The 18,251-nt window shown below is 39.6% G+C and overlaps 3 protein-coding genes across 5 annotated transcripts in view; 2 read left to right on the top strand and 1 right to left on the bottom strand.

Moving 5' to 3' along the window:
- Positions 1 to 3,369, top strand: part of LOC148416932 (E3 ubiquitin-protein ligase RNF220-like) — a 38,396-nt gene extending 35,027 nt beyond the window's left edge. For both annotated transcript variants that reach the window (XM_088425795.1, XM_088425794.1), the window contains 6 exons: positions 415 to 474; positions 787 to 845; positions 939 to 1,023; positions 1,495 to 1,603; positions 2,677 to 2,751; positions 2,891 to 3,369. In XM_088425795.1, coding sequence (XP_088281921.1) covers positions 415 to 474; positions 787 to 845; positions 939 to 1,023; positions 1,495 to 1,603; positions 2,677 to 2,751; positions 2,891 to 2,962 — 460 coding nt within the window. In that variant the 3' untranslated portion in view covers positions 2,963 to 3,369. The remainder of the gene's footprint in view (positions 1 to 414; positions 475 to 786; positions 846 to 938; positions 1,024 to 1,494; positions 1,604 to 2,676; positions 2,752 to 2,890) is intronic.
- A 112-nt stretch (positions 3,370 to 3,481) lies between these two features.
- guk1b (guanylate kinase 1b) lies at positions 3,482 to 11,146 on the top strand. Of its 2 annotated transcripts, XM_088425547.1 has the most exons (9): positions 3,482 to 3,791; positions 5,911 to 6,025; positions 6,480 to 6,521; positions 7,009 to 7,122; positions 8,724 to 8,820; positions 9,873 to 10,011; positions 10,662 to 10,746; positions 10,830 to 10,915; positions 11,022 to 11,146. In XM_088425547.1, exons 2-9 carry the CDS (start codon positions 5,914 to 5,916, stop codon positions 11,052 to 11,054), a joined length of 708 nt encoding a protein of 235 aa, XP_088281673.1. In that variant the 5' UTR covers positions 3,482 to 3,791; positions 5,911 to 5,913; the 3' UTR covers positions 11,055 to 11,146. The 2 variants fall into 2 exon arrangements, with proteins under 2 accessions (XP_088281673.1, XP_088281674.1); XM_088425548.1 differs by lacking the exon at positions 7,009 to 7,122 and having other exon boundaries at positions 3,487 to 3,791.
- obscna (obscurin, cytoskeletal calmodulin and titin-interacting RhoGEF a) overlaps positions 10,496 to 18,251 on the bottom strand; it is a 44,151-nt gene continuing 36,395 nt past the window's right edge. The window contains exons 71-82 of the mRNA XM_088425546.1: positions 18,097 to 18,174; positions 16,328 to 18,011; positions 16,121 to 16,237; positions 15,926 to 16,048; positions 14,908 to 15,075; positions 14,733 to 14,838; positions 14,129 to 14,368; positions 13,796 to 14,019; positions 13,699 to 13,713; positions 13,391 to 13,487; positions 12,738 to 12,887; positions 10,496 to 12,006 (exon numbers count right to left, since the gene is read on the bottom strand). Coding sequence (XP_088281672.1) covers positions 11,838 to 12,006; positions 12,738 to 12,887; positions 13,391 to 13,487; positions 13,699 to 13,713; positions 13,796 to 14,019; positions 14,129 to 14,368; positions 14,733 to 14,838; positions 14,908 to 15,075; positions 15,926 to 16,048; positions 16,121 to 16,237; positions 16,328 to 18,011; positions 18,097 to 18,174 — 3,171 coding nt within the window. The 3' untranslated portion in view covers positions 10,496 to 11,837. The remainder of the gene's footprint in view (positions 12,007 to 12,737; positions 12,888 to 13,390; positions 13,488 to 13,698; positions 13,714 to 13,795; positions 14,020 to 14,128; positions 14,369 to 14,732; positions 14,839 to 14,907; positions 15,076 to 15,925; positions 16,049 to 16,120; positions 16,238 to 16,327; positions 18,012 to 18,096; positions 18,175 to 18,251) is intronic.

Genomic DNA, 18,251 nt, shown 5'->3' with positions numbered 1-18,251 from the left:
TTCTAACCCTTAATAATGTGTTTATAGCTCCCAAATCCCAGTTTATATTGACTTCGATTTTTAGACTTAGTTTCGAGCCACAAGTTCACCTACATTCCTTTTAATCTAGTTTGGTTTAAATTTTCAGCTTCGGAAAATCAGACAGGGAATTACTCTATAATATAATAATAATATAACAAGGTTTTTGCCAAAAATTACAATCCAAGTAATAAAATCTCACACAAACAAAATCAAGACTCATGTCTTATGCATTGAAAAATGTATTACCATCATGAATTGTTTAAGTAAAAATCGGAAAGATTTTTATCCCACCTAAAAAGAGGAAATCCAAGTAAGTTGCTGGCAGATTTGTAAACTTGCATTCATTCAATGTTTTTGTAGATTTTCTCTTTTTCCCCTTAACTTTGACTTTAGATACACAGAGACAGATGTGATCAAGTGCTCTGGAGAAAACAGCAAAGATACGACAACTAAGTGAGTTTCTTCAAATCTCTCTCTGAAAACAGCCAAAAAAAAAAAAAAAAAGGGTCAATAAGAAGGGATGATCCAATAATGTCAATTTGATGCAATTTTGCGTGTAATTTTATACAAAATAACCCAATTTTGTACAAAACAAGCCAGTGTTTTGTACAAACCAACCCAGAAAGTTGGGTCAAATCAGCCCAAATATTGGCTTATTAATTGGGTTATTTTTAACGTGCGTTTTGAGAGTGTAAAATCGTCTATTAAAATTTTACATTGACTGAACTCATATATATATATATATATATTTTTTTTTTGTAACAGTGTAGAATTATTGCCTGACTCCGAAGCACAGCCGGAAATTTCCAAATGGTCAAATGAAGGTGAATTCAAATGTTTGTTTTTTTTAGTATTTTTTTTTTTTTTTAGTCGTCACCTATGTCTTACATTGCATTTTTTTTTTTTTTTTCATATAGAGAGTCCGTCCACCAGCAGCGGAGATAAAGTGGATGGAAGTACACCTATCGTCCCGAAAACCTGCAAAAACAATGACGGTGACATGTAAGCTGAAAAATGAATTGATTGCAAGGCTTTATCCCATCAAATTAGTGATAAGAAAATGAAGCTTCGTGACACACCTGTGATATTTGTTAGCTCCTCATCATGGTGCTCTTGGTTTACAGATAAACATTAGTGCAGTTGAATTGTGGAAATGTATCATTTCCCCCCCTTCCAAGAGTGCCATCTCCACAAGTGCTTCATGAAGCTTCATTTGTCAATCGCCATGTCAAATGTATTCTTTTAATTATTTTGTTCCAATTCCTGCAACAAAAGTTGATTTTGCCATGTCAGAGGTGATGCGAAACTTCATTTCACCCGGTAACGACATAATGTATGCAAATGCCCGCAACCCCCACCCACCTCTCAGAATATGATAAATGACAGCGCATGCAGCCAATAATTTAATATGTCTTCCATTTATAAATGACCGTGCAGTGTTTAACTGGTGGTCTGTGGTGTTTGTGCGTGAAGGCTTTCAGAAGACTCTGCACTGACATCCCTGGATGCTCTTAAAGCTCGGATACGGGATTTGGAGAAACAGTTGTGTAAAGGAGACAGATTTAAATGTCTCATCTGCATGGTGAGTCTTCATTTTGGGTCGCTTGTTGACAGGGAAGTGTTTATAAGTCTTTATTATATCAGATTTACTCCATTAAAATGAGGTAACAGATTATGTATCCATTTGAGTAGCTTTACTAGAGAACTAATTAGAGAACACCTAAACTAAAATATTCCGTTCGCATGAAAAAAAACTTCTAAATGTGAAAGTAGTATTAATAAAAAATATTTGTACTTACACCTATCAAAAATGTATTTAAAGATAATTTGCTTTTGTCTTGTATTCAAAGCTACACATATTTAATAATATTTAATCAATTTTAAAGGTCTCAATCTTTACTCAATAGAAAGTATGGTGACATTTAATTAATAATATTGCTTGTAATCTGTTGCCTCATTTTTATTGAATGTGATGTTTTTACTTAGTGTTCAGTGGGATAGCAACATTAGAAAATGTTTGGAAAGAATTTTTAAAGAGTAAAAGTTGATGAACAATAATAGACAACTTCGGACTTCTTGCTTTTTGTACTACTAACATGAAAATTCTTAACTTAGAAAAAATATGTCATTTCAATCTTACTTTTGTGTAACATTCCCTCTGTTGGTTAAATGAACCTGAAATTAAATTTCTAGATAAAAAAAAAACTGTGTAGCTTTTAAATAATATGTTTATTAGAAATTAAAAAACATATTTTTTCAATATTTTAAATAAATACAATTTCGTTTTTTTTCCACTTTTGTTCAGTTGTTATTACCAATTTCAATCTTTTATAAAACCTTTATATATATATATATATATATATATATATATATATATATATATATATATATATATATATATATAAAGGTTTTATAAAAGATTGAAATTGGTAATAAAAACTGAACAAAAGTGGATATATATATATATATATATATATATATATATATATATATATATATATATATATATATATATATACACACAGTATAATGTATTTATAGTCATGTGCAGAGGAAAACACGCTTTAATCTCCATTAGACCAAGTTTTTATGGACATCTAGTGGCGAGATTGGTTATTACAGATGTAAGGTTTTGACTTGTGTTTGATCTCACAGGACACTTACTCAACTCCGCTCACTTCCATCCAATGCTGGCATGTTCACTGTGAGGAGTGTTGGCTCAGAACGCTGGTATGTCCCCCCCGCCCCCAAAAATAAATAAATAAATAAAGATAGAAAGAGAGAGAGAGAGAGAGAGAGAGAGAGAGAGATTCGAGCTAGATTTTGAGTTTACTGATGAAGTTGTGATTTTTTTTTTTTTTTGCAATAGGGAGCAAAGAAGCTGTGCCCTCAGTGCAACACCATAACCTCGCCAGGCGACCTGCGGCGGGTGTATCTGTGACGCCAGGACCGTCACAAGGGGTGGACTTGCGAGCAGCTGGCCTGACTCCCACCCTCTTCCCAATCTCCCCTCACTTTGGACCTACTTTTTAGTCAGCGTATCCACTCGCTGGTCGGAGAACATCTCCACAGTGACATTTCAGCATAAACTCTTGACAATTCCTGCAAGTCGTTTGGTAGAAACAGCCGTATAACGCTCTTTGAAACATATTTATCAATTTTCTAACCTTTTTTTTTGTTTGTTTTCCTGCAAAGCACATGTATATAAGTTTTTGTGTTTGGATTGATGTTTGTATATGATGTTGATTAGAACTGACTATTCACTGTACAAAGTCTGTTTGGCTCTTCTTCCTCTTCTCATACAACCTCATCACCTTTTGTCTTTATTAATGTTCCGATAATAAAGGTTGTGGCCAATTACGAAAGGGTTAAGCTGTCAATGTGTGGACCTTAAGAAGAGCGCGCCGCAGGATTAGCCGAGTCAAACCCGGGCATGGCTCAAATAGAGCCGAAGGAGCCTCGCTGTGCGTTTACTCGGAAAGATTACAACAACATGAGGACGAATCGCACTTTGGTCAAAATCTCTTCATGATTGGTTGAAACTTCCAGTTATGTAAATGTGGGCGAGGGTTACCCGCCGACACTTACAGGTGTGGATGGGCCGGATAGAAACATGACGACCCAACAGGAAGATGTGTGATTGGTTCGCGGGCGTGGCATAGGGGAGACGGCGTTAATTGAGGTTGACAGTGAGCTGATCAGCGAATCCCTCAGTGAACATCACGCCTGACGGAGCGGGCCACTCCTCATCTCCTCAAAGGTGCACAAAGGTAAGGAAATGCCTAAAAATGCAGTCATTTGGGGGGAAACGGCACAATCGGAAAAAGTACAGCTCATAATGTTCTATGTTTTATTAATACAACTAACTCGTTCAATGCCAGGGACGTATTTTTACGTTTTTTTAAGAGTCTGGACATTAAACGCCAGATAACTAGATATTAAATCAATACTTGCGTACATTAAGGACATTCATTTTCAGATATCTAGGTATTAAGTATCTGGGATTGAATGTCTGGACTCTAAAAAAAAAAAACGTGAACATACGTCCCTGGCATTGAATGAGTTAAATAATATTAATAATCTGATTTTGTAATCATTTATATGCATTTGTACCGTAATTTAATTTGAATGATAATGTTTATCTTAATGTTACAATAGCATCGATAGCATAGTTGGTGGGGAAAAAAATTGCTGGGAAATTCTAAATGGATTTAAGTCATATTGACAAATACATAACAAGATCTGGCATGTTTTAGCTGATATAACAATAAAACCAGAGACACTTTATAAAGAGGAAAAGAAAATGCAGTACTCATGCAATAATTGAGGAAAAGAAAAATCTAGTGTCGTAATCAACTTATTACGTTCACCTAATAAAGTATTGACGGATGAAGTCTTTTGATATGTTACTTGAGCTCTTGATAAAACATATGAAAATATACTTAAAAAGCAGTTATAATGACATTCCAATCCTTGTGTAATTGGGCATTATAAATAAACTCTGGTGGCACAGTAGCCCTAAATACCTGCCCTTGCACCTTTGGCCAGACCTAATTAATCCGGCTGACCGACTCACAATTACTTCATTTATTAGCGTTTGGCATGCTAACCTGTGGGCCTTGGCCCACTAATTATGTGGAGGAGCATGTTTTCATATTTGACCTCAAAGGAGCCGAGAATTAGGGGGGTTGCTGGGCCATTCAGTACCATGTCACAAAGACATAATAATTATGGATATAATTGAATGTAGATATAATTTACCTGACTATACATGATCGTTGGGGTTGGAGGAAGCCTTTGTATATATTTTTTAAGAAAAATGCCGCAAACTATTACACATCCTGTACATGGTCGTATTTTCATAGTTCTGGCAGCACCACTTGTCAGGGACAAGCAATTTAGGATGAAATTAAAGTGTCAGGATGAAAAAAGAAGGGCTATACTTTTAAAACTGTGTGTATGTTTGTCTGTCTCCGTGCATGTACACTATGTGTGTGGAGGTGAGGTGGATAAGAGGAGCGGCAAGGGATCAAGAGATTAGCACAGCTGACCTATCGAGACTTCCGCTTTAGTAACGTTTCTTTGGAAACTGACCTCCAACGATGCCCCTCCTAGAAGTCTGATTACTTATGAATTCATGTACACTACTAAAACGCCTCAGACAACAAAAGCCTAATAATAAGAAGGAGCCAGATGGACTGTCAGTGGAATGCTCTTGCATGGCACGTACAGTCGTCGAATTCAAAAGGTGCCTGACTAAAAACATACCAGAGACTGGAAAGGGTGGTCTGAAAGACAGTAAGGAGGCCTTAATCCTTGCAGCACAAAAATCAGGCCCTCAATACAAGATCACTAAAGGTCCAGGTGAAACAGTACAGCAAAAGGTGCTGGCAGTCAAGACATACGTGGAGCGGCATAATCATGTAACAGGTACCGGATATGTCTAAATATAGATTAGAGGTCACAGATTGCAGATGGCAGACACCGCCAAAGATGGTGGAGAACAGTCAGGCCAAAATCCTGTTGGACTTCCACATCCAGACCAACAAACAGGCGATAGCCAACCAGCCTTATATAATAGTGTTGGGTAAACATCATAAGACAGCAGTCGTTATAGATATAGCAAGCCCGAGTGATCGAAACATCACAAAAAAAGACACGAAAAGCTGGAGAAGTACCAAAGCCGGGAGGAAAAACTGGAGAAAATGTTGATGGTAAAGACAACAGATGCATTGCTCTAGCAAATACCAAGAACCACATCTGACAAAAACCCATGTTGGGTGGGTTTCTTAGTTTTAGTCATTCAAAATAATAACAGTATTTGGTAAATTAGTACACAGTACTGTAGATAGATTCCTCATCACGGCTTTATGTGTTTGTCTACGTCAGACAATGTCAGGCCCAAGACCCGTGGTGCTAAGTGGCCCTTCCGGAGCAGGCAAAAGCACATTGATGAAGAGGCTCATGAATGATCACGAAGGAGTGTTTGGATTTAGCGTGTCACGTAAGTGGAACAAACGGGCAGTCCCTCTCTTTTGTTTTAACATCATGGATATATAAATGAAAAAAAAAATCCTTCCACTACATTTTTTTAACACCATTATTGATCCTGGGTGGCTTAATGAAAGAGTGGTTAGCACACCCGCCAAAAAATGCAGAGGTTTGATTCCGGCTTGAGCCTTTCTATGTGGAGTTTCCATGCACTCCCCATGCCTGTTTGCCTGTTCTCAAAGTATTCCATTTACCAGCCACCGTGCATGGTAGCTACTGTACTCCAAACAGCCCTTAGATGTGTTTGTTTATCTCTGTGTACTCTATGATTGGCTGGCAACAATTTTGGGATGTACCCGACATACTACCCTAAGACAGCTGGGATAGGCTCCAGCACAGCTGCAATCCCAGTGAAGAGAAGTGGCAAAGAAAATGGATGAATTCTTGATTCTGTGTTCTCCTTACAGACACAACAAGGAACCCTCGCCCTGGAGAGGAAAACGGCAAAGGTAGCTCGGTTTGAAAGCCGTGGCGTGGTTTACTGTTTTTGAACAAACTCTAGAAGCTAGCACGTCATTGTACGACATCTCCCAGCCTGCCCCGGGGCACCCACATTATTTCTTACTCCCAAGTGAACTGCAAAAACTGGTTTTGTCCGTTACTTCCCGCAGCGTCTCCGTTCCTGTAGGCCGGGATAAAGCTTTGTGTATGTGTGTGTGTGCGCGTGTTCCTGTACGGCTATACTTGTGAGAACCAATTTGAGTTTTCTAGTGAGGACATTTTGGAGAAATGAGGACATTTAGGCCGGTCCTCACTTGCTCAGATGTCTTTTCAGGGATCAAGACTTGTTTTTCGAGTATTGGTTTGAATTGGGTTAGGCAATCATTTCTGATGGGTATGGTTTGGGTCAGGGGGCAGGAAATGCGTTACCTCAACGGATGTCCTCACAAGTGCAGCCGTACAAACATGTGTGTGCCTGTTCTGCTTTCTCCGTAGGCCTCAACAGGCTCCCCATGCTTCTGGGGGCTACTTTACTGCCCGTAGCAGACGTCTTTTCCTCAGAAGACACGACATTTTCGTGTCCAAATGAATCTGAAACCACACATGAAGGTGACCGCCGGTGTGATGCGTATATACTGTATATCCTAAGGCAGAGGGATGGGGGTTACTTTCATCACCCTGGAACGCTCTGTTTGGATATGTCGGAGGTGCTCTTTGGATCTGGAAAAAAAGAAGGAGAAGCCTATTTTGGGAATCACATTGAGACATAAGTACACTTTGGAGTAAAAAGCTTTTGAAAATAGCCCCCCGTGATGCCTCCGTAGCGACTCCTGTAGTCCTGACCCGAAACCAATCATTAGCATCATGGAAAACCTTTATATTTTTACATTCAAGGTCAATTTGAGCCACTAAGAATTGGAATGGGGTACCTAGTTCCTAGAATCTAGTTCCTAGTACCTAATTTTGTTAAATTGTAAAATTTAAAGCTTTAAAGCCGCAATAATTTTTATTGTATGTGTGAATTAAATGTTAATGTTTACTTTTTATGGTTATTTTGGACATGGCTTATATTTAAAACAGCGGGACTGTAATCATCATGACTAAAAAACACTTTCCATGCAGAGGTTCAATCTAAAATTCGTCATGGTGACTTTAAATCCCATGACGACTTTAAATCAGGTCATCATGAATTTAAATCCCTTAACGACCTTAAAACGTCTCATGGTGATATCAAAACTAGTTATGACTTTAAATCAGGCCATGATGAATTTAAATCTCATCATTACAAATTCAAATATCGTCATGACGATTTTAAACCTTGCCATGATGAGTAAAACTCATAACGAGAACTTCTCTTCAATCTCTTCAACTTTAAAACTTGTCAGGATGACATCAAAACTAATTATGGTGACTTTAAATAGGTCATGATGAATTTAAATCAGATCATGATGAATTAAAATCTCATCATGACTACTTAAAGCCTTGACATGACTAAAATTCATCACAATTACTTTAGATTTCATCATGGACTTTAAAATGTATCATTTAGTTAAAACTAAATGTCATGCTCACTAAATGATTACTTTAAATTTCATCGAGACAACTTTAAAATTTATGATGACTTTAAATCTCACCATGACAACAAACTTGCATTGGTGACTATAATTCTCTGGTATTTTGTCCAATCCTTTGATCTTTATATCATAGATGTATTATATCAAAAGAACAGCATTCCAAAAAGACATTAGGGTGCTGAAATTTCACCCGGATGGTGACATTAAGTTAAATTTAAAAATGGCACGACTACTTCCAGGAGTGTGCCATTCCTTGGCTAAAATACTACAAGTAGAATGTAGAAGAATGTGGCCGAAAATGGACACAATATTATACGAGGGTTTAAAACCTTTGTTAAATAATTCAGCAATTTTTTTGGCACACCCTATATTTATAATACTGTATGCATTTGTTGTATCACAACTTAAATAAATCTCAGGATTAGAGATGAACTATCTTTGTAGCTAATTGCAATTTTCCTCCATTGCTAATGATTGAGTTTCATGATAGATTGCAGTAGGTGTATCCTTAAGGGGAAAAAAAGAAGCATGTTTAAGTATCGTATACAATCCTGTTAGAACCACATAGTCCCCCACGCTGAACATGTTCAATGCATTTCCATTATGGCCGTCATGATATATGTTCCTTTCACACAGATTACCACTTCACTACTCGAGAGGCAATGCAGGAAGGCATCCAACGCGGTGACTTTATTGAGAACGCGGAATTCTCTGGCAACCTCTATGGAACAAGGTAAAAGTCCAAAATCCCTGAAAGATGCTCCTCATGTGCCCCCTGTGAAGTATTGTTTTCAGCAAACAACCCCGAACCAGCGCAAGTTATTTTTGGAGGAGAAAAAAAAAGAACTTTATAAAAGGCATACAATGTTTTGTGGAGTCACTATTAACTACTTTAGAATAAATTGTTCTTGTTCTAATTGTTTTGCTCTTAATTTGAAAAGGAACCTGTACTGTTCCAGTCACTTTATTAAATCAAATCTGCTGAGATCTGCAGAAATATGTACCCTCATTTGAGAAACACTGAATTGCAGTATCATGGAAATGCCCGTTTTTTTATGGTTCAGTTCAAAAACTCATTTATACCTAATCATGCATCTGAATATATAAAGTTTTCCACAATGTTCTAATTTACCAGGCAACAGCTCATTGAAGTCTCCATAGCTTATCATGGAATCCGAATAGTTCCGTTTCAGAAATTATTTATAATTACAATAACAAATAAATCAATAAATAAACAGACAAACACATTTTGTACATTTTTGCAGGTGTAAAAATAAAAATGTAATGACAAAATACACGTTGAGACCAAGCTGTATGCGAAGTTGGACAAAAGTAATGGGACAACGCTGTCTTTAAATTTATGGCATAAAAGTAAAACGCAGGCAGAGAAAAATACTCAAGTAAAACTCCTGAAAAACTTCTTACCAAGTATTTCTATGTTGTCACTTCCTGTTTTTGGAGCAGTGTGTTATCTCTTGTCAGGCATACTATGAATAGAGGCTAGTTGCCTTGTATAAGTGCGCACTTTAAAAAACTGGTCCACTGGGTTCAAGAGGATCAAGAGGATATTAAACCTCTTGAGACAGATGGCGCTTTAACCCCTGATGCCACAACACTCGACTGTGTGTGTATGTGCGTATAGGTGTGTGTGTGTGTCACCTTCAATCCCACCTTCTTATTGTGAGGTGGGCGCATAAAGCGTGAGCAGCTCGGATCAACGTAGCGATCCTCTTAGCCCGGACACTTCTATTGGGAAATCAACAAGTGCCTGTTTGTGTTTTATAGTAAAGCTGCCATAGAAGACGTGCAGGCCAAGAACCTGATCTGCATCCTGGATGTGGACATCCAAGGTGTGAGAAGGATTAAAGAGACGGACCTGAACCCTATCTACATCTCCATCCAGCCTCCATCCATGGAGATTCTGGTAAACGGTCCGCTACTGTAAAGTTCTACAACAGGGGTCGGCAACCTTTTGCCACAGAATTTGGTACACCAACATTTTCCAATTTTACTTCAAGTAATCCCTGTAGAAAAAAAAATACCATTATGACCAGCATTAAAATACAATGTACTAGACTTAAGTATAAGAAATGAGACATTACAAAAAGGTATGTTTAATATAATAGCAATTATATAAACGACTATTCACACTCCCAAACGCACCTAAGGGTAATTTGGACTGTCCTATAAAATGTGCTTACCATGCATGTTTTTGGGAATGTGAGGAAAATGGAGTATTCGGAGAAAATCTGGTACGGAGAGAACACGCAACAGGCCAGAGCCGGAATCAAACTCATGACCTCCGCCCTGTGAGACATACATACTAACCACTCTTCCGCCATGCCGCCCATTATTTATTTACTAAAAAATGAAATGACAGTTAAAAATAAATGCCTTGCACTTCCAAATCATTCCAAATAATTTAATACAGTGCCAATAAAAACACAATATTATATTATAAACATTCCTGAATTGGATATCTTTAGATATCTGTTGATCTAATATATAGATGTGCAAGCATTGTAAAGAAAAACATGACTTATAAATCTTTTTGTCTTTGAACTACTTCTTTAGGAAAAACGTTTGCGAGACCGACAGACCGAGTCCGAGGAAAGTTTACAGAAACGACTGGAGGCAGCTCGTACTGACATGGAGCTCAGTAAGAAGATTTTTTTACATATGATTTTTTTTTAAGATTTTTGGTAATTATTACTACATTTAAGTGATTGTTTTTCTCTCCAGGTAAGGAGCCAGGAGTGTTTGATGTTGTCATCATCAATGACGACTTAGAACGGGCTTACGAGGAGCTGAAGGAGATCCTTAATGATGTGAGTCGAGACATTCCGTTTGGAAATCAAAACATTGTTCCAACCATATTAAATCTTTGAAATTTCTTCAATTTCTTCCTAAATCTCAATCTCGCTTTCTGTACAGGAAATCCAAAAGGTTCAAGAGGCCAAATCCTAAACAGGGAATTTCATCAGCATTTCAGTGTGACAAAATGGTCAATCATAATCAAGTTGTGTCAATGGCAAATAATAAAATCTGTGCTGGCGAAATGTTGGCTTTTACCTCCTGTGTTTCATGTTGAGAGAGTTAAGAGTTCAACAATGGAGCTCATTCCAGTCCATGCTGTTTTTTTGTTGTTGGAGGAAAATTCAGTTGTGGCATAAATCCTGCCAGGAGCTCTCCTGAATTTGACACCACTGCATTAGGTATACCAATCAAATCAAGTTTAATACGTTTGAGTTATATCTATCATTCTGCTTCATCCTAAAAGGGTGTTTCTAAATTTAGAAGCATGTTTCAATGTGATGAGTAAAGTACTAAGTACTATTACATTCGAGTTCTTTTGAATTGGAGGTCATTTGATCGTACGGTAGTGTGCATGTTTTGTGAGGGGTTAAAAATAAAGCTGAATAAATCAGCAATCAGCAATTGAACGCCATTTATTTCACCCGTCATCCGATAACTCATCCAAGCAGGTGGCTGACACAATAAAATTGTAATACTGAGCCATCCGACCTAAAAAAGAACGATTCTCATTTACACGTGAAAACAATGTGATATTTAAATTAAAATGACATGCACAGAGGAACATTATCAAGTCCAAATTCACTCGCCGAACATTATCCCTGATATGTTAACTACTTGAAACACTAACTCAACGAAAGGGATACACAGCTTTTTTTAAGACAGTTTCCTCAATTTCGTTATTGCTATACTGTACCCTTCCATTGTTTTCTGTGGCTACTGGAAGAAGGGACCCTGAAGCTTGGTGCGCACTTGGTCTCGCTTCTCCTCCTTCTGCATGAGGTACTCTTTGAGCTTATCGGTGGAGAAACACACCTTGGAGTGGCGCGATCGATGAATGCGCAGCCACGGATTCTGGAGGCACTCTGCAGCAGTGGGCCTCCCCCTTAAAAATAAGACAATTACATTTTTAAGAAGCTTGAATAAACAATCAGATGAACTTGAAGTGAGCTCGCTGGATTTTGTTAGGTATTGAAGTTGCGTGTGGAAGCGAAAACGCTGCAGGGAGAGGCGTTGAATGGTGGAATGATGTGGAATGTTTGAATGGCTTTAATCTGTGAAGTACCATATTTTCCGCACTATAAGGCGCACCGGATTATAAGGCGCACCCTCAATTAATGACAAATTTTAAAACTTTTTGCATATACAAGGCGCACCGGATTATAAAGTGCACCCTCAATTTATGACATATTTTATAACGTTTTCAATCACAATATTGTCATACTAGAAGTAATAACAATAGTAACTCAAATAATAACTAAACTCTCAACAGCATAATAACTCAATGTCAATATGACCAACCTTGTTCAACTGTAAACACACAAAAGAAACAGGTGAAGCTTACTTTATCACTTCATTCCCCATCTACCAATCCCAATCCCAATATTGATCCATATATAAGGCGCACCTGATTATAAGGCACACCATCAGCTTTTTAAAAACAATTAAGGTTTTTAGGTGCGCATTATAGTGCGGAAAATACGGTATTTTGAATATTACAAGATTGGAACGGTTTGAATAGGCCAAATAATGTAGAAGATACAAGGGAAAAACTGAAAAAACGTGGAATTGTGGAAAGAGGAAAATGGATATCATACATTTAGCACAGCAACTCACCAGGATTTATTATTCAGGCTGCTCTTCATCAAATTCAAGGCCCCTTCAGACAAACCAGGGTAACAGCGTCCAAACTGGATTTTCCCTTTCTTGATGTTTCTGTCTTGTTCCCAGCTCAGTTCGGCATGAAACGGACTGTCGGCACTCAACCTGGAAGACAGAAATGACAAAGATCACGCAGCAAATATTGAGCTTACATTTTACTCTAAAAAGACTACATTTGGTTCCAGACAAAACAGAGCAAGATTTACACTTGGATTTTCCCAGAATATTTGATTGTCTTCCTAGTGTAAATTTTACTTTGGGAATTTATAAATTAGACAAGGACAAAACAATATTTTTAGAGCAAAATGGACTTAACAAAATTCACTGTGCAGGCAGGTATGAGAATGATTAATAACATTTAAAATTGATACTTATACAAAACTAAATACTATGAAGTAAATTATTAAATATTATTAAGTATTTAGTAAGTAAAATGATATTGCCAGTGCTCAAGGCTTGTGGAACGACCAATCACGGCTCAACTGTTTTCTGCGTTTGGTCAAGCGCCGTTTGCAAGATGATCCATGATTATACAGACAATATATTAACTTATAATGCTGGGAAATGGCAGAATAAATGTAGTATCCCTTTAACATTAGTGTGCTTACATAATAAAAAGAAGAACTCCAACGGCCCAAACATCGGTTTCGGGCCCGACACCCTGGCCCTCCAGGATTTCCGGAGCTTTAGGAAGGACAATATAATCTGACAAAACAGACAGGAATGTGAATTTGTTCATAAAATATTGTGCAGTTATTGACATTGGAACGTTCGCGCATCGTGGGTTATTGAAAATGAATATTATTAGTAAGAATAATAAAGAAAAAAAAGGGGGGGATTTGATTGTTGTGCTTATGGATGTTAGGATCAGGCGAAGTTATTCCCACTCATCCATCTTCCAGCAAAGAAAGTGTACCTTTGCTGCGGCGCTCTGTTGAAGGCCGTGACAGTCAAAGGTTTAGTATATTAGGGATTTACATCAACACGGCACCAAGTCGAATTTTTTTCGTCACCTTTGCTCTCCGATTGACCCTGCAAGTGCTCGGTGTGCAGGGGCTGACCGGGCGTGAAAGACATAGCCGAGCCAAAGTCCACTATCTTCAAGCGGTTGCCGTCGTCCACCATCACGTTGTCGGACTTGAGGTCCAAGTGGACCACTCGTCGGCCGTGAAGGTAGTCGACCGCGCTCAAGATCTGACCCAGCAATTCGGCAACGTTAGCCTCTGAGTACACATCTCTGCAAAACAAAAATAAGTGGCTAAACTAGCATGCGCTGTGAATCATCAGCCAGAACCTTTTCAGTCAAAATGCTCTTCAGTGCTGAAGCATTTTCAAGCATGGCTCACCTTGCAGCTAGACTATAGAGCAACTCTTTACCAGGACAGAGCTCCTCCACCAACACCAAGTAGCAGGAAGTGATGTAAGCGGTGTGGAGCTGCACCAGGTGGCTATGATGAAGCCTCCTCAGCAGCTGATATTCCCTCAGGACCAACTGCCTCTGCTCCGCTCTGTAGGGCGTGATCTTGGCGGCAAACACTTGGCTGGTCTCAGCACTGCGACATAAGGTGACCACGCTGAAACGACCCCTGAGGCGAAGACGAGAACGAACATAGATATATAATTATATAGATATAGAAACTATAGACACAAGGATTGTGCTTTGTTGAACTCTTGTGCAGAATTTTGATCTTTTTGGGTCATTTTCTTCCACATCATTCTCACAGTATTTTAGCCAATAGGTGGCACATTCCGGCTAGTGTGATAACTAAATGGGAATGCCATGTTGAACTTTGACACGTTGTCACTATCTTGGTGAAATTTCAGTTCCATATTGTCTTTTTTCAATGCTTTTCTTTTGATGTGAAATGCCTTAGATGTAAAGCTCAAAGGATTGAACAGAATATTGCACAAGCGTTAACACAACCTCAAAAAGCTTCATAAAAACCCAACCTGTTGATCTCTGAGAGGAAGTTGTAATTCCTCTGCGTTGCTTGATTTTCTGCCCCAGTCACCTTTGAACCAAGGAACTCGGTCTGGATGAGAGGAATGTTAGCATCTGCACAAAAAAAAAAAAAAATGAAGTTTCTTTCAAGGGATGCTTTTGAAAAGTTCATGTTGACCTCACCTTCAGGGTGAGTCGCCATGACGATGGGGGAGGAAGCATCACTGAAAGGTCCTGCTCCTGTCTGGGTGATGCAGCCCACCCTGAAAACATAAGATACTCCTCTGGGTAGATCTTTTGCCACGTAGCTGCTGTCATTCACATCCTCTGACAGGACTGTCCAATCACCACCTGAGCAGCAATTAAGTATACTTTTAGAACCTCTTTTAAATGATTTCATCACTGTAAAATGTTTACATATGCAAAGTACACTTTAAAAGTGCAAAAAGCAATTTTGCACTAAAAAAAAAAATCTGGTATCACTTCTTTTTATTCAGCTACGACAAGAAATAGAACATGCATCTTGGGTTTTCTGCATGTTTGGCAAAGGAGTAACTGCAACACAATTTAGCAGTAAGATCATGTTCCAACTAATTTGCCCTTAATGTGAAAAGAAAAGTGAACACTTTCTGTCATGACGTTATATTTGCTGACACCCGCAGGAACCCTAAAAAAATCTCCTGTAACCCCGGAAGTGCCTTCAGATACCTTCACTTGAAAACCACCGCTCTACATTAATGTTAAATGCTGAAATTACTACAGGTACTACAGGTTGTCTGCGAGACAAATGTGGTGTTGAGCATCACCTTTAGGGATTCTGATGCATATAATATTTGAGACCATGAAAAGAAAAAGTTATCTTTATCAATAATATTCTACTACTATTCCAAAAGCAGATATCATTCCTTCGGAATCATGTCACGAATGATAATATCCATTTGTATAAAACTTGACAAAATAAAAGCATACCGCAATAACACACTTTTTAATAAATTGCTTCATGTTCCAATTAATTTGCTCTTAATTTAAAAGAAAAATGAACAGTTTCTGTCTCTGCATTAACAATCATTAAGTTAGATGTGCTGATCCTTTTTCAAATCTCAGCGAGCCCCATTTGCTTCAGAATTTGACAAAGGCTTAATTCAATTTGAAGCACAGAAGAGCATTTGTAAGTGGCAAAAAATCTCAGCTGCGAACCTACCATCTGTACAGTACTGTACACAGTAAGTAACCGGGTCACTGGACGGAACGGGCTTCCACACTATCAGTATTCCACCGCCGTCCAGCTGAAGCACATCAGCCTTGCTGGGACGCACTAGAAGATCTAACACAATAAAATTATTGGCAATAAGCATATTATGAGTAAGAGACAATTTAGATAATGGGATTTTGATACCTTTTGCTTTTTTGAACGCTGGTATCTTTAAAGTAGGCAAGCGCTTGGAGGTCCTCTTTTTTGGACTCTCAAGTCCATGCTCACTTTCTGGCAAAATTGAGCCTTTAACGATTGGCCCTATTGGAACAACGACAAAAAAAAAAAAAAACTCATTCAAAGTAAATTATTGCACTGTTCTTCAATCAGTCAGCAATGCAATAAAAATACCTCCTTTACTTAGATCCTCTTTACTGGACGACCTTGAAAACAGCTTGGTCAAACTTGAAGCCGAAGCCCTCATTTTCTTTCTGAATGACATTTTAGGTGTATCTGGCTTCATGATCTCTCCCAATGTTGGTCCTAACTCTGTGCTGTCTAGTTGGGAGTAAGAACGGCTGGCCCAGGACTGCCTGCGGAAAATATTCAGCAATCCCAGTTTGGGGGATTTTCCTGCAGGTGACTGAACTTCCAGAGCTGGCGCAGATGCGTGTCTTTGAAGGCCGTGGCTGGAATTCTTGTCTTTGGCCCTGGGAGGCCTTTCAGGGGCCTGGAGGGAGGAAAGGCTAGGACTTGGACTGGGGGTTGACGATGTCTGGAAGTGAGAAATATTGGGGTTGGAGCGTGTGCGGTTTCGTGGTGGAACTTGAGGAAACTGGCGTCTGGGTTTGAGTTCTTGAAACGAACGAGAGTATGATGACATCATAGGCTCCATGGGGTCATCATAGCCTTCGCTCTCTTCTGATCTGTACCTGCCTCTGAGCTCCTCATAGGAACCGAGTCTGCTGGAGGACTCAGAGCCACCATGCTCTAAATTAGAGGACTCAGCCAAGGAACCCTGGGAGCCTGCGAAAACCTCACGTTCCGATCGCGCATGATCAATCCTGTGGCTCATTCTATCCCCCGCGAGGAGGCTTGATGGAGTAGATCCACCAACCTGCAAAGGAACAGTGGAACCCCTCCTTCTGGTGGGTCTCCGTGGGATCGGAATCGCCAGCAATTTCTTTCCCCCAACTTCATCGTCCGTCAGATCCTCCTTCAGACTTTGAGTGCCTTCTTCGTCACTCGGCTTCGAGGGCTTAGGTGAGCTGGGGGAGCGCCGAGAGAACTCATCCAGAGACCTGCTCCTTCTGTGGGGTGGAGCATTGGTGCGGGGGACGCTGCCGTCAAATGAAGTCGACTTGTGAATGGCGGCTTGGCCGGAGCCCCGTCTCTGGCTTCGATTGGTCTCCGTGTCGTCCTCCACGTATTCTATGAGAGGTTCATTCAGGCGCCCCGACAAGCTCCTCCGGAGCGGCTTGCGACCTCGTTCTTGCTTTTTGGCCTGAAACTTGTCCCGGAGTGTCATGTGCCTGGCGGACATGGGGGAAAGTTGATGAGACGAACTGTAGAAAGTGCTCCGGATCACGCTGCCTCGAGGAATTCGACCCGCGTCGCTTCCTGAACCTTCATCGCCATCGGAAAGGTTGAGAGACGGACTGCTGCCTTTGTTGAAGCGCCTTTCGTTTTGAGGTGTTTGCAGGTACGAAACCTCAGATGACGCGACGGACTGTCTACTCATGCTCCGTCGACCGACCAGCTCTTCATCCTCTTCCTCTTCTCCAAATGTCACCTCTTCACCTTCATGTGGACCTTGATAAAGTTTAGGAAAGGGTTCCGGGATCTGCGCTCTCTCGCTCAAAGGGTCATAGTCATCCTCCGTTTCTTCTTCTTCCTCCTCGGTTGGGCTGCAGTGCTGGAAGAAGTCCCACGAGTCAGCCTCGTCGTACTCGGATGACGAACCGCTGCTCATTGAGGTGCTGCTGTTCTGCTGATGTTCACGGGGAACGGTCACTGAGGTATCTCTGAGAGGAGCATCAAGGAGCTCGGGGATTTGCCTCAATGTGAGCACGGATCCAACACAAGTCAGGGAACGCTGCAGGTGAAGAAGCAGAAGATGTCACTGAAGACAAATCGCTCATTTGCACTGTTAGTTGGATGAATTCTAGGCACCAACTCACCTGCCATTTTCTTTTTGAGATGAAAGACTTTAAACCCTTTGTGTTGATTTCATCCGTGTCTTCCCCTGCATTTTCATCCTGATCAAAAAAATCAACTTTGTTATGTTTTTATTGTCAAGTTGAAAAATACAAAAAAGGGGTTTGATATAAAAATT

The sequence above is a fragment of the Hippichthys cyanospilos genome, chromosome 10 (assembly GCF_059441005.1).
Source record: "Hippichthys cyanospilos isolate Australia breed blue-spotted pipefish chromosome 10, RoL_Hcya_1.0, whole genome shotgun sequence".
Taxonomy (NCBI): Eukaryota; Metazoa; Chordata; class Actinopteri; order Syngnathiformes; family Syngnathidae; genus Hippichthys; species Hippichthys cyanospilos.
This window is presented reverse-complemented; position numbering and strand designations above follow the sequence as displayed.

What these genes read in the sequence shown, in the direction of transcription:
- guk1b (XM_088425547.1), top strand. Translation starts at nt 5,914, where the DNA reads ATGTCAGGCCCAAGACCCGTGGTGCTAAGTGGCCCTTCCGGAGCAGGC. An exon ending in TGGAGAGGAAAACGGCAAAG is followed by an intron (nt 6,522 to 7,008) that starts GTAGCTCGGTTT and finishes CTTTCTCCGTAG; the next exon opens with GCCTCAACAGGCTCCCCATG. An exon ending in CTCCATCCATGGAGATTCTG is followed by an intron (nt 10,012 to 10,661) that starts GTAAACGGTCCG and finishes CTACTTCTTTAG; the next exon opens with GAAAAACGTTTGCGAGACCG.